The 25855-nt window shown below is 39.4% G+C and overlaps 1 protein-coding gene across 10 annotated transcripts in view; it reads left to right on the top strand.

The window, feature by feature from the left end:
- ITPR2 (inositol 1,4,5-trisphosphate receptor type 2) overlaps nucleotides 1-25855 on the top strand; it is a 281796-nt gene that overhangs the window by 84879 nt on the left and 171062 nt on the right. For 8 of the 10 annotated variants that reach the window (XM_035321243.1, XM_035321209.1, XM_035321166.1 and 5 more), the window contains 11 exons: nucleotides 2965-3119; nucleotides 4452-4551; nucleotides 4689-4849; nucleotides 8192-8333; nucleotides 9121-9279; nucleotides 10181-10353; nucleotides 12523-12642; nucleotides 12744-12929; nucleotides 13548-13799; nucleotides 15313-15457; nucleotides 16354-16504. In XM_035321243.1, the coding sequence (XP_035177134.1) occupies nucleotides 2965-3119; nucleotides 4452-4551; nucleotides 4689-4849; nucleotides 8192-8333; nucleotides 9121-9279; nucleotides 10181-10353; nucleotides 12523-12642; nucleotides 12744-12929; nucleotides 13548-13799; nucleotides 15313-15457; nucleotides 16354-16504 (1744 nt within the window). Of the gene's footprint in view, nucleotides 1-2870; nucleotides 2899-2944; nucleotides 3120-4451; nucleotides 4552-4688; nucleotides 4850-8191; nucleotides 8334-9120; nucleotides 9280-10180; nucleotides 10354-12522; nucleotides 12643-12743; nucleotides 12930-13547; nucleotides 13800-15312; nucleotides 15458-16353; nucleotides 16505-25855 lie in introns of those variants that run through there. The other 2 variants (XM_035321235.1, XM_035321220.1) reach the window with 2 other exon arrangements.

A 25855-nucleotide genomic window follows, 5' to 3' on the forward strand; every position in this document is an offset into this window, starting at 1 on the left:
GATTAAATGCAGGTTCTGATGTCTGCTTACTAAATTTAATCATGAGAAACTTTCTATGTACGAGTATGTATATTCTCTCTCACACACATGTGCATGCTATCAGATGGAAATTCAGACATAAATTTAAGTCTATTTTTGTATGTGATGGCTGTATCACTATCATGCACTCCCTATGTATGTTGTTGTCAGAGCTCTCAAGGTCAGGGTCACTTTTCATTACTTTTTTTTTTTTTTTTTTTTTTTTTCAGTAACTAGCGCATAGCACTCATAATGAAGGTTGGGTTGCGAGGTGTCTGAGGTCCTAAAATTAAATTATGAAGAGAGTTCTGAAGTTTTTCTGGAGTCCAGTTTGGAACTATTATACAGCTGTTGTATGGGTCTGATTTTGCTCAGCTAAGCTTTGCATTGCAGTTAGCATTATTACAGACACTGTCTTGCCCTCTGTTGAGAGGGACTTTTTATTTTATAGACTAGAAACCAGTTCTTGCTTGTATGGCAGGTTTGATTTGACAAGTGCCAAGACTGGTTGGCTGGATTTAGACCTAATGAGCTAACTCCATAGCTCAACAGCATCTACACAATGGCTGGGGAGACTCATGCCTGAGTGGAGTCAGCCCCAAACTGCAGGATGAACTTCCCTGCAGAGAACTAGTGGTTCATTTGAACTACTTAACCACAGGAGACCTGCCTTTCACTTTGGTTCATGTCATAGTAACCTGCGCATATGTGTATGCGCTCATTCTTAATGGCCTATTGGGGGTGGTCAGACATTTGGTAATGAGTGAATACAAAGAAACTTTGCAACATGGAACAGAATATGGTTTCATATTTTGGTCTGTGTTTTTTCCTGGAACTCTAGGGAAAAAAAAGGAAAAAAAAAAAATGAAGTGTCCTGCCTTTTTGTATACCAGCCTTTTCAGTTTGGAAATTATAGTAGAGTGGGTAGGTTCTGGGAAAACCTAATTAGTTTTGGATGTAAATTATGGAAATATTAACAAGTTTGGATGCTGTTCTAAACTGTCTTGTATTCCTCACTCCTTTACTGATGTCCTGAATTTTAAATAGATTTTCCAGTTTTCCAGTTTGTTTGGAAATAAATTTGGGAAGTAGATTTTTGTTTGATGCTAGACTCTCACTACTACCTATTAAGCTCTTAAGAGCATTCACCTGTGGTTTGCCTGCCTTCCCACTTTGGGTCTTCCTGAGTTTGTAAAACAAAATAGATATGGAAATCACCAACGGTGGTGGGAAAAAAATTTTGCTATTTTCTCAATCCTCACATACAGGTTAAGTTTCTATGTGCGATCTCGTTTAATAATTTTTTGGGTCTGGGGTACAAGAGAATGTGAGGACTGCCAGATGAAAGTTTGCTCTTCTGCAAGACACAGGTGATGTTTCTCCTTTGTCTCAGCAAGCCTTCCTCTCACAAATGAGTGACAATACTCTAATCACTAGATGTGCCTAAGAAGAATTTTTGAGACTATTTCTTCCTGTTTTTTTCTTACTGTTTCTCTCCTTTGAAAAAGTAATGGGATGGAAAGCTGGCATTTTTTAGGCCTGGTAATGAAAAAAATGGATGTTTTGTAAGGATTCAAAAAGTGCCTTGAAATGAGATAATAACTAGTTATTTCTTACTTAGTTTCACTCATCTTTGATTTTGTAGCTTAATCTATTGGCAAGATGAATAATCAAAGCTTTGCTCTTGATTATCCCTTACAGTTAGGTTTTAATTAAGGTACTAACGCAAGCCAAGTACAGTCTAGCCTCTGCATTGTTTTTTACATCTCTTTCCTAGTGGTGCACTATAAATCATTGTAATATTTCAGATTTCCAGTGTTTGATTTTCTCCTTTGGCTTTCTTCATTCCTCTTTTCTTCTACTCCCACAATATATTTTCTGTATGAGAAAGGCTCTGGGCTGTCTCTTTCTTAATTGGTTATTAGTCTCTTGTAATGTGGGTAACACAGCATGCTTGAGGAATAGCTTTTACTTATGCCAGTAATTCTACTTGTTGCTGTGTGGTTATGGGCGTAGACTCTGAATTGCTTCTTCAAGCAAAGATAGGTGAGGTTAGGCTTAGAGAAGGTAGCATCTGGAGTATGTGAAGCCAAGGGGTATATAGGTAACTTAAGGTGAAGATGGCTGCTTAGTGGTGCTGGATCACAGAATTCCCATGGACTTTCAACAGGTGGGGGGAGGAAGATCACCTTCTTTGATGCACACACCTATTTGGAGGCACCAACGCAGCTTTGTAAATGTCTCTTGAAAGCTAGGCTCCTGTAAAGGTGTGAAATTCTTCCGTTTCTATGGGCATGCTCAGACCTGTGTTGGATCCAGTCTCTGATGCATTATCAGCCTGTGCTAAGATTTCTAATGCAATCTATCCAGTGCTTTTTTTTCCCCAAAAAACCCCCTTCCAACACCAAGTACGCCTTAATAGGACAGATATCCTGGCTTTTCCTGTGTGGAAGGTGTGCTGCTTTGATTCTGACCATATGGGAGGGAAAAAAAAAGAGCAAACTTAAATAAAACAACTGTGGAAATAGGCAAATTGTTCACTTTTTTACTTCCCTCCTCCCTTTTAAAAAATCCAGTTTTCATTATTTCTCTTTTTTTCACTTTGGCCTTTTCCAAGCTAGCACTGTGTAGCTACATCTGTTAGGACTGAAAGGTCTGCAACTGCCGCAAGTTTTTGAAGTTGTAGGTGTCAGGTAATAATGTATACAGTACTGCAGTCTCTCTGTAGCTGGTGACCTGCTGTTGTTATAATGACTGTCTGAGACCCCATGTGCCTGGGGCAAAGTGCATCCCTTGTGTTACACACTCCAAAGCCAGTCATGGTGCATTCTTACTAGAATGTACAAAAAAAATAAAATAAAATTCATATGTGTTACTTGTCCACAAGGTAATTGGAGAATTTATAATGGGCCCTGATGCAAACAAATAACCCTTGTGCCTAATCAGCAGAGAGATGGCGACCTTCCAGCTTCAAAGAAGAAACGCCAAGCTGGGGAGAAGATTATGTATACTTTGGTCTCTGTGCCACATGGAAATGACATCGCATCTCTCTTTGAACTGGATGCCACCACTCTTCAGAGAGCTGACTGCCTGGTTCCAAGGTAAAAAACAAACAAACAAAAAAAAGCACAAAAAAAAAACAGCATTGACAAGGTTTCTTCTTGGTATTATGCTGGTGAGTAAAGTAGAAAAAAAAATCAAATACAAGCAAGTATTATCCTTCAGTTAAAATTTGAGGAGTTTTCATGGATAAACAAGAGATGTATAAAACATGATATTGCTGCTGTGACTGGGTAAAATAATTATAAGGACAAAACAAGTGAAGCTTAAAGAGAATCTGTGAAGAGAAAAATAATAGGCTAAATGTTGCACAGGTACATAAGAAGACAGAATTGAGTCCTGTGATCTGTTTGAAAAAACTGCACTGCTAGTATATCTAACTGAATTGTCCACAACAAAATAATGTGTATGGATAATGTGTATGGTGACCTGTGCTTCTCTTTCCCTGACAGGTCACAATGCCACTGAACACTTTTAATATTCAAATTAAGCCAGCAAGTGTTTTCTGGGCTTTAATTGTGAATATTTGAAATTTCAATTATGTTGCTTAGCTGAGGTTGGCTAGATAAGTTACAGTGTTGGTTGTGACTGAATGGGCATGCAGACGCTTGGGGCTATTGGTTATGAGGGTGGATTTTAAAGCTGGGTACCTGCAAATGGTGGTGAATACAGCTTTAAAGTGTAAAACTTAGCGGAGCAAGTACCAGGTCATTTGTTTACTTGAGTACTCAAAACCCATCAGCATGAAAGAAAGTGTGTAAGTGAAGACTGTAGTGAATATATTGAAAGAGTAGAATTCAGAGTAAAATTGTAATTGATTTCTCAGCTCTGCTTTTTGATAATACCACAAATTATCATATGGAAAGAATTTAAAAGAATCTCTTGTCTCCTCTTCGTTTGCTTGATTTTCGGTTGAGAACTGAAACTATGGTCAGTTTTACTTTCTGGCTTTTGTGCTGTGACAGGTGGAACAGGTTCATTACTCTGCAGAAAAAATAATAAGAAAATAATTGTTTTTCTTCATTAAATGTATTTCTATTCAGATAGGATTTTAAAACACTTACCTTTTAATTTTTTTTCTTTAAGGAATACTACTCCTAAGCTTATGTAAATATTTAAGAACAACATTCTGCATAATCCCAAAATGCTGTCCTTGCTACAGCTCTATGTTGTGGTTCAGAAAGAAGAGGGAGACAAAGAGAAAAGGTGCTACAGTACCTTTTAGGTCCTCCTCACCCTTTTATTATGAGTGTCTGGTGTGACTCATGCTCTCAAGTCTCATGATGTGGTCATTTGTTACACTGAATCCCATCTTGCCTAGTTTAGCTGAGGACTGATCCATCTAACCTGTTGTTTCCTTTGTTCTCCTTTAGGAACTCTTATGTCCGACTGAGGCACTTATGCACGAATACTTGGGTTACTAGTACTAGCATTCCAATAGACACTGATGAAGAGAGGCCTGTGATGTTGAAGGTAAATACTAATTTTTTGGGGTTGGAATCCCAACCGCATTACTGAAGTTCTCTGCTGGTGATCTCAATGTATAAAATACGCATAATTGGTAAAGGTGAGACAATTGCTTACCCCTATGAAACCAAACACTATTGCAGATTGGGACGTGCCAAACAAAAGAGGACAAGGAAGCTTTTGCCATTGTATCAGTTCCTCTGTCTGAGGTCAGAGACTTGGACTTTGCCAATGATGCAAACAAAGTTTTAGCATCAACTGTTAAAAAGCTGGAGAATGGAACAATAACCCAGAATGAAAGGAGGTTAGTGAGTTTTATTTTTTTTTCCTTCCTAAATTTGTGTTTTTTTACTTATGGTATCATGGTATCACAGTAATGGGTAAGTTCACAGAATCACAGAATGGCTGAGGTTGGAAGGGACCTCAGAAGATCATCTAGCCCAACCCCCCTGCTGAGCAGGATCACCCAGAGCACATTGCACAGGATGGCATCCAGTCAGGGTCTGAATGTCTCCAGAGAAGGAGACTCCACAACCTCTCTGGGCAGCCTCTTCCAGTGCTCTGTCACCCTCAGTAGAGAATTGCCCCCCTAATATTCAGCCGGAACCTCATGTGCTTCAGTTTGTGCCTGTTGCCTCTTGTCCTCTTTCTGGGCACAACTGAAAAGAGACCGACCTCCCCCCAGATATTTATATACATTAATGATGTCTCCCCTTGGTCTTCTCTCTTCCAAGCTAAACAGGCCCAGTTCTCTCAGCCTGTTCTTGTACAACAGGTGCTCCAGTCCTCTAATCATCTTCGTAGCCCTCCTCCGGACTCGCTCCAGTAGTTCTATGTCCCTCTTGTACTGGGGAGTCCAGAACTGGACACAGTACTCCCAGTGTGGCCTCACCAGGCTGAGTAGAAGGGGACATCACCTCCCTTGACCTGCTGGCAACACTCTTCTGAATGCACCCTGGGGTACTGTTAACTGGCCTTCTTGGTCACAAGGGCAGACCGCTGTCCACCAGGACTCCCAGGTCTCTCTCTGCAGAGCTGCAGCAGGTCATCCCACAACCTGTACTGGTGCTTGGGGTTATTCCTCCCTAGATGCCCCCCTTGGGGTTATTCTTCCCTAGGTGCAAGTTCATAGCACCTGTGTGGAGATACAGGCGATTGCCAGAGGATGCTTTAATGCTGAGAGTGGTAGCCTGAGACTCTCTTTGTTCCATTTCTGTCAGACCTTCTTTGCTGCACCTCAGGTTTGTCTGTGTATCTTGTGTGTAAAATGGTGGTAAACAGCACTTCCCTAGCTCACTGGCTACATAAATGAATAGGTAGCTCCCTAAACAAATGCAAAATGTTTGCCTTAATCTCCTGTAATAAGCCACTTCTGAGCTGTAATACCTGGGTCCACTAGATTCAATTCTCATGTTCATGAAAGCCATCTATATGGTGAGCAACATACAGGACTCTTGATTCACATGTAATTCACTGTACTGCATGTTCATGGTGCTAGGGTAGTAGAAGAAGGTCTTAGAGTGACTGAGTGGCTACCACAATTGTCCCTTTCCTTTCTTACTTCTAAGAGGTGCTGATTTCTTCCCTCTGGTGACAAGCAATGAGACCTGAGGGAATAGTACGAGGCTGTGTTGGGGGAAGTTCAGGCTGGGTGTTAGGAAGAGGTTCTTCACCAAGAGGGTGGTCGGGCACTGGAATAGGCTCCCTGGGGCAGTTGTCATGGTGTTGAGCTTGCTGGAGTCCAAGAAGCATTTGGAAAATACTCTTGGACATATGGCTTGATTTTTCCATCGTCCTTTGTTGTGCCAGGAGTTGGATTTGATGATCCTCGTGGGTCCCACTCAACCTAGGGTGTTCTATGATTTTTTCACTGGTTTCATTTCCTATTTTACATTGTTTTGTTATCTTGAGTGTTTACCTTTTATGTCCATTCATGTTTTAACTGGAGCACTATTAGAATGTCTGTTTTTCACACCCACCCCTGAATTAAGGAATTTTGTTGTACATTGTAGCCAAATATATCCCACAGTAAGTGATGTAGTTGGCTATTTGTTTTCGCCTGTCTAGTAAAACTGAATATTAAACAGCATCTCTGACAGTGTTAATTTCTAACTTGTATTCTGCCATGCATCATAGACAACTTTTTGCTGGAAACATTAATTATTGGTGATAAAATGGAATTTCTGCTGTCTGTTGAGTCCATAGTCAGTAGTAATTAGAACTAGTCCACTTAGTAACTAGTCCATAGTCAGTAGTAATTAGAACAGATGGTTCAATATCAGGTGGAGGATTTATCTTAACAGGCAGATCTGTAATGGCTAAGGTGTTGGTACTCAAACTTGAAAAAACATTTCATTACTGAGTAGAACCAAACACGGATACAACATAATCAAGGTGTGACATCCCTCTGCCTTGCACTGCTGTGTCACTGCAGTTCAGTATTGTCAAGTACTGATGTTGATGGATTCGTACAACACACACATCAAACATTGCAGAGTGATTTCAGGATAGTGTCAATATTTGTTTCTGTAATTTCAATTGGAAAAAACAAAAAACATGCTTGTTTCCTTGTCTTATCACCTTCCTGATTAGGTAAGTAAGGATTCCAAGAGTTTGTTCCTGGTTATTTCACTCTATACATACCTTTCCTGTCTTTTTGTTTGTTTGTTTGTTTGTTAGGGAGGTAGCTTGATTTGTGAACCTTGCTGTTTTCCACCAGCCATCAGTGGGTTGAGATTTTTAAAGCTAAATCTCAGTCAGAGGGTTTAGCAGAAAAGCCCAGCCTTCTTCTGTGTAACAGAAACTTTGTGTAGAGATGAGTTTGAAAATCTGTGGAGCATCTCCTGGCTGCTTTCAAAGCATGCATACATGTTTAGTAATTACAGACTAAATATTAGCCAACTTCAGATGCTTCCAAAGAGTAGATGTGCTGGGTTTTGTTTGTGAAGGATTGCTAGTTCTTTTAAGCAAGATTCATTGAAATCTGTGGTCATCAGCTATGTATACCTGGTAAGGTATGTTAGTACCAAGATGGCAATGACCACTGTTAGTATTATTTATTTCTGTGTTTCCTGAAGATAAAAAAGAAGAAATAATTACTGCCTCTGTCCATTTTAGCATTTCCTTCTGAGAAGTATTTTTTTTGTGTGTAGCAAAGAGGGGGTAAAAAAAAGGATTTTTTTTTTTTTTCCAAGTAATTTTTCAATATTTTTTGGGTTGGTAAGGAAATAGTGTGTTTTTATTCCTCTAGTGAATGCATCATCTTGTTTCATGGGCCAATATTACTAATTTACCAGTAAAAATACTTGCTAGGTTGCATAAGAGTGTCTTTCTGCTGTTTCTGGGCCTTGAGGCCAGCTGATACAGATTTTGTATTTCTGAATACTCTGCATGAGTTCAGCATCCTGCATTTTTCTCCCTTTCTCCATTTGGTTGTTGTTTAATGCCTTGGTAAACATCTATGATGGATTCAAGCCTCTGCTGACCTGAGACCTGAAAATCTTACGTACATGTCAAACTTAGCTTTGCAGTGATTGAAGTATCATTGTGCTAGATAAAGCTTGTTCTAAAATGTGATTTTATTTCTTAATGAATTCTAGCATATGTTGAAAACTCTGTATTATAATGATTTGTCTGTTCATTCTAGGTTTGTAACCAAGTTACTAGAAGATCTGATTTTCTTTGTTGCTGATGTGCCTAACAATGGGCAGGAAGTTTTGGATGTGGTCATAAGTAAGCCAAACCGAGAAAGACAAAAATTAATGCGGGAACAAAATATATTGGCTCAGGTATACCTATGTATTAATAACTTGCTTGTATTTACAGATAGATTGTAGGATAGAGGGAGTTGATAAAATCAGTGTTTTAGGTAATTTGGCTTATGCCATCTTGGATTTATGTCTAATTGGATTGGTCAGATATAAAACTGATTAGTCAAGACCTCTTGGTCTGTAAATCACATAGAAGCACAAAGGACTTTCTGTTGGTTTCATGTAATTCTGAGGACTTTTAAAACTATATTTGTTAGCAAATTGTTGACCAAATTTGAAACAAGCCTATTACATGGTCCCAGTCCTGCGTTTTCCTTGTACAAAAAAAATTTGATGCCCTTATGGATCCCTGACTTTGTCTGAGGGCCAACTGGTATGTAAATCAGAATTAATATTCCTTTAAGTCACTGAAAGTGACTTAAATATTCATTTAATAAAAATATTCCTTTAATTTACTGAAATGAAAAATAATAAAAAAATAATTTATCTTTTTTCTTCTTTAATTTAGCTAAAGTTAAGACACTTAACTTTCAGTGTTTTAAACTGGAGATAACAGTCAAGAGAAAGTGATAGAAAATACAAAGCTAAACACATAAGTTGTAATGTCTGATGTCTGAGATAGTCACTGATCCTCCCCCCCCCCCTCCCCCATATTTAGTGGTATTTAGATAATAAGTATAGTGATTCACTTCTGACTTGGGTCAGTAGGGGCCTTGTGCTGATTCTGCCAGTGGACATAGACAGCTGTAGGTTAAGGAAAAGTCTTGGTTTGATTTTTATCCTCAGTGGTTTTGATTTTGAACAGATATTTGGAATCCTCAAAGCTCCTTTTAAGGACAAAGGTGAAGGATCAATGCTGAGACTTGAAGACCTAGGTGACCAGAGATATGCCCCATACAAATACATGTTAAGATTATGTTACAGAGTTCTCAGACATTCCCAGCAGGACTACAGGAAGAACCAGGTCAGTGGTATTCAAGATAATTTTTTCCCTAAATTCTGTAATTATACATCCCAGGTTTGATCTTGCACTCTGTACTTAAAAGTGTGATTCTGTGGTAATCCTCAGGGATGGTGAAAGGACTGGGTTGTCTATAAATTAGTAGTAAGTAGGAAGTCAATCACTTATTACGGCCTCATGCTGTGGAATAGTGCCTTTGTTTTGTAGACATTTTTATATGAATGGAGTGATCAGCAATGAATGTCATAGGTTCACTGCTTCCTTCAAGGACTCTGGGCTATGAAGTGGGAAAGCTAAGAAAACCTGTTTCTGTTGCTTAAATATTTATATAGTGATGGTGATGAGTCAAGCCACAGGTTATTCTGTCAGGTAGCCCGTTTTCCCATTTCTGGAGACTCCTAATGAATATGATATAATTCCGAACATGTCATCAAGTACTTTACACATCACAGCACAGAAAAATTTCACTAATTTTTTAAATCTAAATGGGCTGAATATGAAAGATTGAACTTTTATGTGTGGCTTCTTTGTTTTCTTTCTAATACTATTCATAAATATTTCTGTCTGGGAGAGGGTAGAAAGGGGAAAGAGGAGTTTTTTAAAACTATACAAATCTTCATTTTGCCTCTTTTAAAAAAATTGTTTGCCATTTCTTTAATTTTGTATGTATTTTAATGGATTTATTTTGTTTATGAAAGAATAAGAAAAGCTAGCCAAACCTAATATTATATCTTTTTCTTGGGGTACATGATTGAGGTGCTTAGATACTCCTTCATTTGGGCCAGTTCAGAGAGAAAAGTTTTGAGGATTATTTTGATTGTTAATTGAGAGGAAGATTCTTCTGATTCTAAAAGAGAAACACGAGTGCTTAACAGGTGATGATGCAAATTTTCATTTTTTTCAGGAATATATTGCTAAGAACTTCTGTGTCATGCAATCCCAGATTGGTTATGATATTCTGGCAGAAGACACCATCACAGCTTTGCTGCACAACAACAGAAAACTGCTAGAGAAACACATCACAGCTAAAGAAATAGAGACATTTGTTAATTTACTCAGGAGAAATCGAGAGCCAAGGTTTGAAGTGGTCCAGATAATATTATTTTTCTGTATTGATAGGCTTTTATATTCGTAGCAGCAGTGAATCTGCCTGCTATTCATTATTATGTTGTCTCTTTCTTCCTGCTAATTTTTTTTTTGATGTCGCAGACTAAAAAATACATGCACGCTGCTAGAAAATATCAGAAATACCCTTAGCTCTTGCAATGTGATAATACCTGAGTTTCAGAACTAGAGCTTGGTGAAGAGCAAGGTTTATACTTTGCAGATCACTTCTGAAAAATTAGCTTTAGTTCAGATTGCGACAGATAAACGAACAGAAATTCTTATTTCTCATAACTCTGCTCCTATGTGAAACTGCCATTTGTGTTCATTCTTCTGCTAATAACCTTGGTGTGAATGACATAGATGTCAACTTAACTAAGCTTTTATTAATCAGTTCTGCAGTTTTTTTATTAAGCAGTTTTCTGCAGGTACTGATTGCAAGTCAGACCTGAAAGGGGCCTAGGATGGTGAAGATCCCAGTGAACATGTGTTCTAGACCAGATTTTGTTTCAAATGAAAAATTCTGGCCTTGAACTTAGCTCAGTCAGAATTTTTTTATTAGCTTTAGGATAGAATATAATGTAAATTGATTTATTTTTTTAAAATGGAAAATCTGTTTAATTTTTTTAATTAGATTTTTCAGTTGTAGAAGTACCAGAGTAATACAAATATAAGAAATTATGGAACTGAAGGTCAAACATTCTCCTCAGTAATTGTGAATACCACTTTTCTGTTAGCAATTTATGGAATTGCTCAAGGCCCTGGTACATCATTTTAGCTCCAACTAGGTAAATACTGCAGAATTCAGTGTTGTTATGTGCTGTTTGCTTAATATTATCTCTGTGATGTAATACTGCCGTGAACTATTTATTAATTACCTGGTGCCACAAGACTTAATTTCAGTCATGGGTGAAATTCTTCCTAAATTCATCTTACCTTCTGCATTCATCCTGTGCAACTGGAGATGTGTAGTGCTAAAGCAGAAATGATTTTCTAATTCCCTCTGGTAGAAATGTTACCTATAGGGGTTCAAACTTTTGGACCCTGGAATAATTGGTAGTAGATAATAAAGTTTTTTACCTGGATTTCTGAGGAAATTGCGTGTATGCTGTCTGTATGTGTGCCAGCTTGTATGTGTATATGTGTGCCAGCTTTTATCTGTTCCCTTATTGGCTCTTGAGCCCCTTGCTCACTTTTAGGCACATTTGCTAGAGAAGAGGTGCACTCAAAGATCCTCTGTTCATGCAAATGTCATAAAAAGAAGAGGCTACAGAGAGGAAAGAGGCCCTTTTTATGTTCCAGTGAGGGAAAGGCTGCAGTGTGAGCTACTGTTAATACACACACAGGGATCCATGGAAGAGAGACAAGCAATATATTTTTTGAATGTCCTGACTGCAAGTAAAACCTCAGACTGAACCTCGTTAAACATCAGAAGATCTACATTTGAGATGCAGATTCATAGGAAACTGATTTCCATGCATTGCAGCTTTCTTAGTTTGGCTTTACATAGAATGACTCCTTTGAATACAGACAGTCTTGACAGATCTTCTCTCTGTGCTAACTGTTGGCTGTGTCACTTCAGAGACTTAAAAGGCCTTTTAAAAGCTGTAGATGTGTACTCCAGTGCAATGGAGTTCCTCAGAGGGCACATGGCTGTCTCCAGCACAAGTAATATCTCCTTGCTACTTGGGTTAGGGAGTCACCTGTTACCTGCTGGGTAAGATGGGCAACAATGTGTACTCTTGCTTTTGGTTCCTGACAAGGACTAGGCCTTCAGTGGAGCTCCCCTGCCAGATCAGCTTAAGACAGCTGCAGGTTGCTTTTAATTTCTGGCACAACTCTTTGTCCTTTGATTTGCTGGTAAATGTCTTACTTGAGGTCGTTGTCTTTCTCTCCTTAGCTGATTGTTCAATACCATTCAAGTCTTCTCTCAAAGCTATTGCTTATCTTTATCTATTGTGAGTTGCAATAATAAAAATATGCAAAGATTGTATTTTGATAAATCTCACAGTATATGCTCCCCTGAGTATATTTGTCGTGGATGCTAGAGATTTCTACAGTGATGCTTCTGTGTAGCGTATAAGGTTCATGTTCTGCTGCATCTGTTGTTTTTGTTTGTTTGTTTGTTTTTTGACTGCACAGATTCTTGGATTATCTCTCAGACCTGTGTGTATCTAACACCACAGCAATACCAGTAACTCAGGAACTCATCTGCAAGTTTATGCTGAGCCCAGGAAATGCTGACATTCTCATTCAGACCAAGTGAGCATCCATAATCAGAACATAACTTTTTGCTCTGTGCTCTGTTGTTACGTTTGTAGCAGTTTGTTAGTGACTCCATTGTCAATGTTTTGTCCTTGCAGGCTGGTTTCAACACAAATGGACAATCCCTTAGAATGCCCAGTCATCTCAGATGACATTGATGAAGAGGAAGTGTGGCTTTACTGGATTGACAGTAACAAGGAACCTCATGGCAAAGCCATCAGACACCTAGCTCAGGAGGCAAAGGAAGGCACAAAAACTGATTTAGAAGTTCTTACCTACTACAGGTAAAACCGCTTAAGAAAATGGAAGAAAGTGTAAACTCTTCAAGGAGCCTGGTGCAGTTCTGATCCAGTTGATTTGTCAATATCAAAAAAGGAAACCAGGTCATACCAGAAACTGGGATTAAAAGTTTGATTCAGGTTTTTCCTGTAAAAAGCATCACAGTCTCTGCTGTCTATTACAGACAAATATGGAGTTTTCTTTGTTTGTGATAGTTTTGTGTCTGTCTAAGTTTTCCTCTTACTTTTTATTCATGGGGCTATGTTTTTAGGTTGTGCTGCTCTTGGAAGCAAGACATGTTCTGAAGAAGGAGTTCCTCAGCATTCTGGGGTTTAGAGAGGAGACAGGATCAAGGAACAGTGTCCCATGCAGATTGATAACAAATTGTTCAAATGCTTCAGCCTTCCTTTGAACATTGCTTCCTTTGAATTTCGAAGGGAGACCAGTCTTCATGGAGACTGGAGCCTGACATTAGCATTTTTAATGACAAGTTGGTAACTCAATCATTTTTAGAGTTTACATAAGAAAGGCTGACATCAGACTTGTAAAGGGAGATGATGAGGTTCTTTGTTTCACGGTGTTGCAATAAATCAGTTGGAAACATGCTATTATTTTTCTTTCAGGTACCAGCTGAACCTCTTTGCAAGAATGTGCCTGGACCGCCAGTATCTAGCCATCAACCAGATTTCTGCACAACTGTCAGTAGACTTGATTCTACGATGTATGTCTGATGAAAGCCTCCCTTTTGATCTCCGGGCTTCTTTTTGCCGTCTGATGCTACACATGCACGTGGACAGAGATCCACAGGAACCTGTGGTACCTGTCAGATATGCCAGATTGTGGACTGAAATTCCTACCAAGATCACAATTCATGAGTGAGTTGCAAGTGTTGCAAAAAAAAGTACAGAAGTATTTTAAAGGGATTAGTCTCAGAACAAAACAGTTGTAGATGTCTAATGTCAACATGTATGCAAAAAGCTATTTTGTTTCAGAATAATGAGCTATTAGTTATTGTTAATCTTGGAAACTTCCATGGATAGGTTTACATGGAAATAGAATCGTCTAGGTTGGAAAAGACCTTCAGGATATGAACTGAAGGTCCAACCATCAGCCTGACCTACTGACTCCCATCACTAAACCATGTCCCTTAGTGCTACATCTTCAGTTTTACTTCATTTTACTTACTCACATTATTTCTCTTACACGGAACAAACTGGGGATAAAATTGAATGGCCTTTTCTCAGAATAACTGAACTTGAAGTAATTAAATTTTCTAACATTACACATTTACTAGGTTGGAACTCAGTTTTGTACTTCAAGCTCAACTTGAATCCACAGTGGGAAAGCCAGAATTAACAGTTAGGTGTAGCTATTGCCCCAGAAACAGTTCACAGCAGCTTTGGCCTCCATCCATCAAAGTACTTAAGCATGTGTTAAATTTAAGTATGGAAGAAGGGCTCATGGACTTCAGTGGAAACCCTTTCTGGCTTAAGTAATTTGATGGAGCACTACCATTGGGCTAGACCCAGAAATGGAGGTATCTGGCAGAAGAGACAAAGAGGAAGAAGTGTAGCAGTCCAGCAGACAGTATTGCTTCTGTTAGTGGGATGACGGACTATTTTGACACATAAGACAACACAGTCCTGATTAGTGGTAGAAATTGATTGTCCCAAGCTGCTTTCTTGGTCTGCTGTCTTTATGGTGGATATAATAATGGAGAAAAGAAGAGGTGACCTCATTGCTCTCTTCAACTTTCTGTGCAGGGGACGTGGGTCAAGTGGGAGATGCTAGTCTCTTCTTCCTGGTAGCTGATGATAGGACACATGGGAATGGCACAAAGCTGTACCAGGGGAGGTTCACACTGGACATTAGGAAAAAATTATTTACTGAGAGGCTGGTCAAACATTGGAACAGGTTTCCTAGAGAGGTGGTTGATGTCCCATGCCTGTCAGTGTTCAAGAAGCATTTGGATAATGCCCTCAGTAATATGCTTTAACTTTTGGTTATCCCTGAAGTGGTCAGACAATTGGTCTCGATGATTGTTGAAGGTCCCTTCCAACTGTTCTGTTCTATTCTGTTCTCTGGCTGATAAGCACGTTTATGAGTGCTGTCTGTCAGAACCATTGTATTTTTCTGTCTGTATTATCCCCATTGCAATACTTTAGGGTACTGTTGGAGGGAAGGTTTGTGCCTCCTCTGTCTGCCATCTTTGCATGTCTATGTAGAATTAACTGATCTCTACTCCTTCTCCTTACAGAGTACTGACAGTGATTTACAGAGAACTGACAGATTTTAAAGCATCATGATTGGTTCGGTTATTCTTTAGTGGCAGCTGATCTTTATATTAGGGGTGTTTAATTTTCCTTCCTTCTGTGCCTTGCATTGTAGGTATGATTCTTTCACAGATTCTTCAAGAAATGAAATGAAGAGGAAATTTGCACTAACTATGGAATTTGTAGAAGAGTACTTGAAAGAAGTTGTAAATCAGCCCTTTCCTTTTGGAGACAAAGAGAAAAATAAACTTACATTTGAGGTACTTCTCAGTTATCTGCTTTCTAACTTAGGTATTTCTCATTTCAGCTAGGTAAATGCTGTCTCTTTCAAAATAAAGGTACTTGCAGAATAATGGTCCCAATGAGGCACCAGTTTCTATTTCAAGTGTTTTTGTTGATGACTTGCTGCAGAAAATAGTATTAGTCTTCCATGTGTTGTTTCTTCCGAGATTGTTGCATTTGAGTGGCAGAGGATGGGGCGTGTGTGGGGATAAATGGTGGTACGCTCTTTCTATACACAGAAATGCAGAGATTCATCAGTGTAAGAAGGTACTGTTCTCTGTGTAGGATAGGACACTGAAGGAAATACTCGTAATAATCTAATCCTGTGTTTCAAATATTGTTTGAAATTCCTTACAGAAATTTCAGACAGGCCTAGTTCATGTGGGTTCAAATAAAATTGAATAAAGGGGAGATGCTTACAGCTTTTACAGTTCTTACTCCAACCTACCTCCCAAGCTTTGTTGCTTCTGCCTCTGGTCATCTGAAATCACCTCCATTTCAACTTTCCACAGACATCTGCTGTTCTTCTGACTTCCATCTTCTCTGTAGCAGCTGTCTCTTTAAATAGTTTCCTGGTATTTTTCTTCTTGATCTTATATACCTTTCCAGATGTAATTGGACCTTTTCAGTCTGTCCTAAGCCTCATGTTGTTTTCACTCTTCCTCCTTCAACTTGACTGAACTCTGAAAAACATTTGATGTCAATGGCCTTGATCCAAAGCCCATTTAAATCATTGGAAAGATTTGTACTAGTGTGAATGCACTCTAGATAGGGATCTCTGTGCAAGCTGCTGTAGAAAATGCAACTGTATTGCACAGCTGAATACCACAAAAGTTGGCAATGTTTCCTTAATTTTAATTTGCTTTTGTCACAGGTGGTACATCTGGCTCGAAACCTCATATACTTTGGCTTTTATAGTTTTAGTGAACTTCTTAGACTGACTCGGACACTGCTGGCAATTCTAGATATTGTACAAGTTCCTATGTCATCATACTTCGAAAGGTTGAGCAAGTTTCAGGATGGAGGTAAGAGAAGCAGCAAAGAATTGTATTCCAGAATGTAAATCAGTATTTAGGTTGGAATAATTTATGGAATGTCTCATTCACACACAAACTCTTGAACAGGAATGTATTGAAGGATACATTAAGATGGTTAGTTAAAAAGGAACCTTTTTGAACAGAGCTGCAGACTTCATGACCTGTGGTTACTATGTTGATGCTGCTGCTCCATCACTTGTTTAGAATTGAACTTTCAAGACTGGGTCCAAGCTTCAATGTACGTTGAGTTGCCCATCCCAAACAAATGCAGAAGTAACATTTGCATGGGCACGACAATGTTGATGTCTCACGTATAGCACAAGTATTTATCAGTCTCCTCAACACTTCACTTAAGGAGAGAATATGATGTTGCTGGATCAAGTACTGCAGAAGACCGGATGATGGAAGTTGAGATGGGGCCATCTTCTCCATCGGTTTGTCATTTTTTTAACCAGACCAGAGTGCCTGTTTGACAATCCAAGGACAATGTTGTATGTTCCATTGCTTTTTGTACTATGTCTTAAAAGTGGCTGTGCTGTCTAGGCTTAAAAATAGCATTGAAATTTTGCTGTAGATGCAAATATTCTTATGTTGAAATACCTTCTGCAGTCTTTGATAAAAATAATAGGATCTCCATCTTTAGATGGTCATTTCTGGTCTTCAGCCTCCCTCTTTTCTGTTTGGCAGTTCATAAAACATGAGCCGTGCAAGTCCAGTTGTTACTCAGAATAATCCTAAATGTCTGATGGCTATTCCCAAGCATTTTACCATTCTTCCTTCTTTCTCTGAAAGTACGTACTTACCACACATGGGCAGCATTAGGCTATGAAGATGTCTATGTCAAAAGGATGCATAATTTAGAAGCAATTTCATAACACCTAATCAGTATTTTTGAGTACCCAGCTCACAGAATTTTGTGTCTGAAGAGTATATTTTATATCTGAAAAAATATTACTCAAGCAAAAGAGGTTAGTGCTTTTACTTAAGAAAAGATGCACAAAAACCAATCAGCATAAACTTTAGTGGCAGATCAAGATAAGAGAAAGAGCTCAAGAAATCAGCAAGTACTGTAGTTCCTGACGTTTTGGAGACAAATGCTGTGTCTGAAACAACAACAGTTTATAACTTCTACCTAACTTTGTTTTATGTGGCAAGCTGTTTGTGAGGAATGAATCAGATCTTAGGGGCAGGACTTCGGTTGGCATAGGTTGCTGTAGTTCTAGGGCATGTAAGAGTCTGCACCAGCTGAATATTTGGCTCCACTCTTTCCATATATTCCCCCCCCCCCTTTTTTTTTTAAGTGCTCACATGCACATTTAAAGTGCACATTTAAAACATACAGGGATTTTCAGTCCTTATTATATTTGTAAGCTGAATATGAATGAGAGTCTCAGTAAGTAGGTGGGAACTGAAAAAAAATAATCTGATTGAGGATAGTCATTGGACTTCCGCTAAGTAGTAGCGCTTTAAAGCCAGACTGGTAGTTGTCTTCCACCCACATCTTTGTCTTTGCTACAAGGAAATGAGAAGGTTTGAAAGGAGTTCTAAACACATGGCCTTTAACCTGCTTGTGTTCTCTCTGCATCACTAGGTATGACTTAGCTGTAGCACTGGTGCAATTTGTCCACACTGAATAAGGAAGAGTTGAGCTTGCTATATTTGCTGATTTGTGCCGTAGTGTGGTTGGCTGCTTCTGTGTCTGGTCTTTTCAGACTTCATGAACATGTTCTTGAGCCCACAGTAAGATGAAGAAAGTGCTTGTGTTTTCTGTCTTGGAGTGGTGATGGTGTTAGACTGGGCTGGAACTTCTGTGTGTAAGCATGTGTTGAATTGTAAATGGTGCTGAGGCTGAGTGAGTCCTGGCTTGAGACTGGGCTTGAATCTCTGTTTGATTAATACCATGGTGTATTAGGGCTGCTGAAACAGGTCTGTGTGTGAAATGATCATGTGTCTGAGAGATGTTTTTTAACTTTATCCTCTGGTGGAAAAGGAGAGACCATGGATCTATTTTTGCAGTTCTTTGCATCTTGTGCAGTCACTCCTAGTCAAAGAAGGTTGACCCCAAATCTATTCATGTCAATTAGGTCCTATGGATTCTGGATCCACCTGGTACAGGATCTACTGTGAAGACTGAGAAATTAACAGGCTAAGAGGGAATTTGGTCTCAGGAATTTGATCTAGATCATCCCTCACTCTGACAGTAAGAATTGCTTGTCAGGCTCAAGATGTAGTTATACATTGTTTTTCAGTCTTATAGTACTTATAAGATTGTACTTAACTCCAAAAGTTCTCCTTCCCCTTTTACAGATATTCTCTGTCTTGTAAAACTGAGTCATTAAGAACGTTAGTTTTTCTTTTTTTTTTCATCAGTTACCTGTCTTGCCTTTTTTGTTGTCCATTTTACCTTATAATACTAATCTCTTAAGTTATTAAGTAAAGAGTTACAATAGAAAGCAGCCTAGCCAGGTTTTTGAAATATGTGTTGCCATTTTCTTAAATCAGCATGCTCTGCTGTTTTTTCGGGAAGTGTTTTCTTACTCATAATTCCCATAATGTACAAAGAAATGAGATGGATTGTTCCCTGTCCTCATTCAGGATTGTGGATCTCCGCCCTCCAGCTGAGGTAGGGGAAGGGGTGATGTCTTACTGTCTTTAGAAAAGGTAGAAGAGGTCAGATTTCCCATATCTCTTTAGACTGTGGCAAGGATCTCACTCCACAGCATCCTCTCTGGCAGGTCCAATACTTGAGACATTCATGTTGGTACTACCTTTTAAGAATAACACAGAATATTTATTGTAGGTAAGCTTCCCTCCAACTCCTCTAATGTTGTGCAGGTTGACGTGGCTTCTTTCTTAAAGAAAGTTAGTTTCCATAACTTGCAAATTTCATTATGTTTATCTTATTTAAATAAGTAAAAATTAGGTGAGATCATATCTGTTCTGAGACTGATGAATTAATGGTATAAATAAATATGCTTAAATTTTACCAAATGCTAGGAACTTGATCCTGGGACTCTAATGTAGGAAATTGCTACAGAATACCAGCTTGGACTCTGTATATTTTAATTTTCATCACTATCTTACTGTAAATTTACATAGTTTGATATTAAATGGACACTTAGCAGCAGCATTTCAATAATAATTATGCCTGATCAGAAATGCAATATGTTTGCAGGTTCTAGGAAAAATGACCAGTGAAGAGGAATGACCAAATCGAAAAGTCATTTTACTACTATTCTGTAGCTCTATTAGATCCAAGGTCTATAGAAGTTAAGAACTTTGGGTAGGACCTGTTTATTTTACATGATGGGTTTTGCATTTCAGTTTTGTTAAAAATTTCTGATTTTTAAGGGGCACTCAGTGCTGTGTATTTGGGGACAGACAATATGTCCTGGCTTTCCATTATTGACATCAATTTGTTCCAGGCCAATAACAGCTTCCTGTGTCCAATTCCCATAATGTGGAGTTGTATCGAACTGGTGAGCTTGTCTCTTTCCAGTTTTGCCACTGTTGGACATCGTGAAATCTATGGTCAAGATTTTAAGAATGGATAAAAATCTCTTAAGGGTGAGGGGGAAGATGAGGCTGGACTTGGCTGTGGGAAGTATCCTAGAGTTGTGCATCCCAAAATTGAAACAGCCAAATTCACAACCAGCAATCTGAAGTTTGCTTCCTTACTTAATATTTAGTCCTTAAACAGACTCACTTATTATAGTAAAACTACTTACTATGTAAGGAAGCATATACAAGTGTTCAACTGTTAAAGCAAATCTGAAAAATGGAATGTGTTATTAAGTTTAGTAGAAGTTGCACGAAGGTTTGGATATCTTGAGGAAAAAGGTTAATTTTTTCCAACCTCTTAAACTTTGAGTCATATTGATGGCTGAGGTAGTCCTTGATGTTGTGTGCAAGTTTCTCTATGTTGGTTCTGCAAAGATAACAAAAAAATCCTTTACATTATTTTTAATATTTTAACTTGCTGCCTTTAAAAATCTTTATTTTAACCATCAGCTACCTTACCCAGAATTAAATCAGTGTGCATATGGTTTTCAGGTGTGCCCTTATTTGATGAGGACGGACTGGGGAAAACTGACTAGAAACATTTGTGAGATAGGATACTGGAAAAAGAAAAGAAGTGTGTTTTTGGAATGCTTCTTACCTAGCTTGTATCCTAAAAATAAATTGGCTTGGAAATGTTGCAGTCAGCTTCAGTTTTCAATCAGAGTATTGTAACTTTAAATATATATATTTTTTATTACTGGAACCTTGTTTTCTTTTTTTTTTCCCTTTAAGATTTTGAAAAATCTAGGGTTTACAAAATATGCTACCTGTATCCTGAAGAGATATTTTTTGTTAAAGTGAGGACTTAATAGTGATGTCATTCTGGTACCTTTCAAGAACATAATAATCTCTTGCAGTTTTAATTAAAAGTTAAAGTAGTTGCTTTTCTAATAAGTGCACCCTGCTGTATCATTCTATAGTCAGGAGCCAATCTGCCTTGTCCAATACTGGTTATTTATTCTCTCTGAATTAAAATGCACATCTTTCTCTCTAAGCGATTGATCTTTCAAATAGCTGATTTTAGTCAAACCACATAGACACAGCATATGTCAGGTCTGAAAGACCTGACATGGTAGCATTAACAGGCAAGCTACATGTTTGCCATGCAGCTCAGCTTTATTTAGTTAGCATTATTTGTAAATGATAATAATGACATGCAAAGAATATATTTGTGAATTTAAGCTGCATTATGTCTTGAGATGCAATTCACAGTTCTGGGCACCAACTTTAAAAATCTGTCAGTGGGATAAACTTGGGTTATCTGCAGAGTAGTAGCTCTTCATGAATAGCTAGAATTTTCCTTCAGCAGTAAGAATCTTCCATTTTCCTTCACTTCCAGAGAGGAAGGGTATGCTCAGTCTGTTTGACAAATAGGTCTAAAACCTACATATAATAAGTTCCAATTGCTCTTGCCTTTGTGTTTCTCACATGAAGTATGTTTTTTTGTGACTGCCTCAACAGAAGCCCCATTTTACCAGGCCAGAAACCAAACATCTCTGCTCCTTCACACTGTGTTTAGATCGTTAATTCGGTAGCACATCCCTCCTATAGTCTGAAGGGAGTAAAGGGTAAAGGTGTGTCCATAGATGTCCCAAGATCTTGGAATACTTCTTCAAAACGTATCAGGAGAAGCCTGACCCCTAAGTCATGCTGCAAGCTTTGCTTGTTTGTTGTAATGTAAAGAATTTGACCCTGGCAAGGATCAGAATGGGGAAGCTTCCACTCTCTCCTGAAGACTTCAGGAGTGGTGAGCTACCACTGGTGAGCCTCTGCAAAGGAGGGCTTGCATATCAATGTATCAGGGGACTACTGTCTAGTCTTCTGCCATTTTGGTTCATCTGGTTAGTCTGCTTAGTCTCTGGGCTGCAAGTAGAGTGCATAGTGCTTAAGAGCATGGTTTTATTCATTTTTACCAGTAGTGAGAATACTACTACAAAGAACAGTGTCGAGAACAAGGTTAGACCAGCCATTTCTTCTGTGACTGTGAGCCTTCTGTACCAAGAAGGACCAGATAACATCCAGGTCTATTAGAAAATATTATATTGTTTCTCAGCCTTGCATCTGTGTCTGTTAGCTGCTCTTTTGTCTAGTTAAGAATTTGAAATATCTTCTTTAGGCATACTTTGATAAGCAGAGCTAATGAGGCAGTGACTGGCTGGCAAACTGTAGGAATAATTTATGCCAGCAATTTACAAAAAAAAGGGGGGGAGGGTTAGACAAGAAATAAGTTTTAACCCTTAGGAAAGCTAGCTGTGTTTGTCACAGATGTCTGCAGTGAAACAACTGCCATGCAGTGCAGGGTATTATCAGACCAAAGGGTAAGTCAGTCTGAGAGTATAATTCTCTGGGATAGACCATTTCTCTTTATTTTTTTCCTCATCGTGAGGCCTGTGCATTAATGTGATTCAAGAGACAATTGCTCTTCTAGGAATCAATACCTGTTTCATATATTTAACTCAACTGGAAGGCTTGATTCCTGTGATGCTTTTTACTATCAAGGCCAGTGTGCTGATATATGTATTTATTTTTTCCGTCTTTCCTTCGTGTACTGTTTGTCGCAAGAAAGCTGTATTTTTGACACTGCTTTGTGGTTTTGGGGATAGGCAACATCAGAAGAATGTCAGGAGAAGGTGAGGTTTGGAGTTTCACCATGGCTAGGCAGTAGTGAGTTTGCATGCAAAAAGGGAGAACTTCTGGATATGCTGTAGTTAACTGGAGGTTAGGATGGCCAGATTCATTTGGGTGTGGATAGCAAATGTATGTGTATTGCATACTGTTGCTTTTTTTTTTTTTCTTTTTTTTTTTTCTTAGTTGTGAGGGCTGTATAAACTGCAGAAGTGGCCTCACCTTTTGCTCTTAATGTAATGCATTAGGTTTTCTGTGAGGCTCACCTGAGGTCAGCTAGCTGTTGAGCAATGAAAAACAGCCTAATGAAGAAGTAAAGTGTTATTCTTGGTGTGTTTATGGTAGGTTCATCAGTCTTTATGAGCAAGTTCTGTAGAAAACCTGTAAAAATTAATACCTCTTTTGCAAACAGAGCTGTATGGCTTAATGCTTCTGGCAAATAATATATAGCTCTGAAGGGTTTGAAGTAAAATATGTTCCTTTAGGTACTGAAGTGTTGTTATTATATGTCTTAAAAATGGCTATAACTTTTCACATAGAAAAATTAAATTGCATGAAGCCAAATCAACAAAGGCAAAGAACTGCAGAGTGTAGCAGTGAGCTTGGAAGCTGGTCTAAAGCTTCATCAGAGCACTGGTAAACTTCAGTTTTGCCACATCAGGGGCTACAGATGGTAAAAGTTAACTTTAAGGGGAAAAATGAGAGCAACTGAGGAGCACTAAGAAAGATTTGAGACTTCATGGGGTTGCATATGGGGAAGGAGGCCTGAAAGGCTGTGGTGAAAGCAGTGGGCCTGGCAGGAAGGAGAGATAAGTATATTGATACCTGTGAGGGAACAGCAATAGGTGTGGTCAGTCTGGCAGTGGCATTTCTGGGTGGTGGTAGGTGCTAATGGGCTTCAGGCTGTAGGTACTGAGTGGGCTCTGAGTGCACCCTTCTGATGCTGTTGTCTTTCCTCTCTTTCTGCCCTAGCAGTGTTGAAGGCACAGGAGACTGACTGGGGGAAGGCTGGGTCCCTTTGTATTGCTCTACAAGTCTTGGCCTGTTATCATTTCTGAATGAGGAGTATCCTGTGAGGGAGAAAAGTTTTTTTTTTTTTTTTTAATTTTATTTTTTACTGGGGAATGATGGTGGTGGATAACAGCTGATGCAGAGATCCTAACTTTTAAATTACATTAAATATAGCTCAGCCGTGTCTCCTGTCTAGATCTTCCTTAGAACCCAAGAGCAACTTTCCTTGATCAAGACTGGGGGAGGTAGGGCTCCTTCCCACCAGCTGAGGTGCTTGGGAGGGACATGAGAAGGTTGCTTAGGATTCTCACAGTCCTGTAGAATATTTTGGCAAGTGGGAGGAGGCTTACACTTCATGGAAGTAGAACAGTAAAACCTCTAATAAAGTAGTTCTTGTAGCTGCCAGTGCATCATCACAGATGGGGTTGATGTTGCTTTGTATCTAGGGATTCAAGCCACAGCTGAACATTAGCCCAAGACTTCCTTTGGGAATGATAGGGAAGGCAGGAGGAACTGAGGCTGGCCATCTGCTCAGTTTGTTAAGGAAAAATGGCTTTCAGAGTCTACTGTCTCTCTTGATTTTTTGCTATTAAGAGCTAATACAGCCTGTGGAAATGCTTTGTTCTAGAAATGGATAATCCCAGAGTTCATAAGAGAAGTAGTTTCAAAGAGCTATGAGAAAACATGTTGAGGTCATAGGCAGTTTGTTATTCACTGCAGTCCTTCAGCCTCTGCATTTATTTGTTTCAGGAGTTAATGGTTTTTGTACTAGCACATGCTCTCTGGTTTGTGTCCTCCTACATGGGAACTGAAGTGTTTTCTAGGAGGTATTTGGAAGAAGTTGAAGCATTCGGTCATTCATCTGGTCTTACTCAAATGATACTCAGGTTTGATGAGACCAGAGAGTTGTTTTTATGACTTCATAATTGCAGAAATGAAGAGAAAAATGGCCCATTTTTTGCAAAACATTTGGTTTGTCTCCTTTTCCTGCCCCTATCTATATATGCAAGATTGAACAATGTGTTGGGTGGGTTAATGGAAGAGTTTTTGGAGCATTGGACACATGTAAACTTATCATTATCTTGTCATTAAGTACCAGATTTTCTGAAAAGCCCATTATTGTCTCCTATTTGAAGAACCCATGGTATGTCAGCTCTTATTTAGTTACCTTGTTTCTAGAAGCATTAAGCATCCGGCTTCTCCACTCCCTAATGAGAGCTGTTGGGTGTTAGAATAGTTTTGAAAATACAGAAATGTTTTACACTTCTGAGCAGGGAGATGAGCACTATGGAAAGCTGAGCAGAAAATGGCTGAGCAGTTTTGCAAATTGAATTGTTGGAATCCATCTTCCCTCTTATCCATGTTGAGGAAGACTGAGCAATGATGGGGGTGGACCCCCTGCCCGGTCGCTGTCGGGCAGAGGGAGGGGACCTAGGAGTTAAGGAGGAGTGGAGACAGGTCCCTGCTCGGCGTTGCAGGAAACTCCCCCTGCTGCCTGCCCCACCTTCCCAGGTGCCCTTACACAACAGGTTTGAGGCCCTGGAGCTCGAGAGAGCGGTGGAGGAGGGTGTGGCAGAAAAGTTAACCAGGAAGCCCAGGGCGAGGAAGTCTGCTCCACGACTCAAGACTGCTCCCACCAAGAAGGAGAGAAGGGTGATCGTGGTGGGTGATTCCCTTCTCAGAGGAACGGAGGGCCCTATCTGTTGGCCTGACCCTACCCGTAGGGAAGTCTGCTGCCTCCCTGGGGCTGGGGTCAGGGATGTTGCCAGAAAGCTTCCCAACCTGGTTTGCCCCTCTGATTACTACCCGCTACTGATAGTCCAGGCTGGCAGTGATAACATTGATGAGAGAAGCCTGAAGGCTATCAAACAGGACTTTAGGGGGCTGGGACGGTTAGTGGACGGAGTGGGAGTACAGGTGGTGTTTTCGTCCATTCCTACAGTGGCAGGGAATGGTTCAGAGAGGACACGAAAAGCCCACCTGATAAACACGTGGCTCAGAGGCTGGTGCCAACACAGAAGTTTTGGGTTCTTTGACCACGGGGCGCTCTACTCGGCACCTGGCCTGATGGCTGCAGATGGGTCCCAACTGTCCGCAAGGGGAAAACGGATCCTGGCCCAGGAGCTGGCAGGGCTCATTGAG

The sequence above is a fragment of the Oxyura jamaicensis genome, chromosome 1, assembly GCF_011077185.1.
Source record: "Oxyura jamaicensis isolate SHBP4307 breed ruddy duck chromosome 1, BPBGC_Ojam_1.0, whole genome shotgun sequence".
In the NCBI taxonomy this organism is placed as follows: domain Eukaryota; kingdom Metazoa; phylum Chordata; class Aves; order Anseriformes; family Anatidae; genus Oxyura; species Oxyura jamaicensis.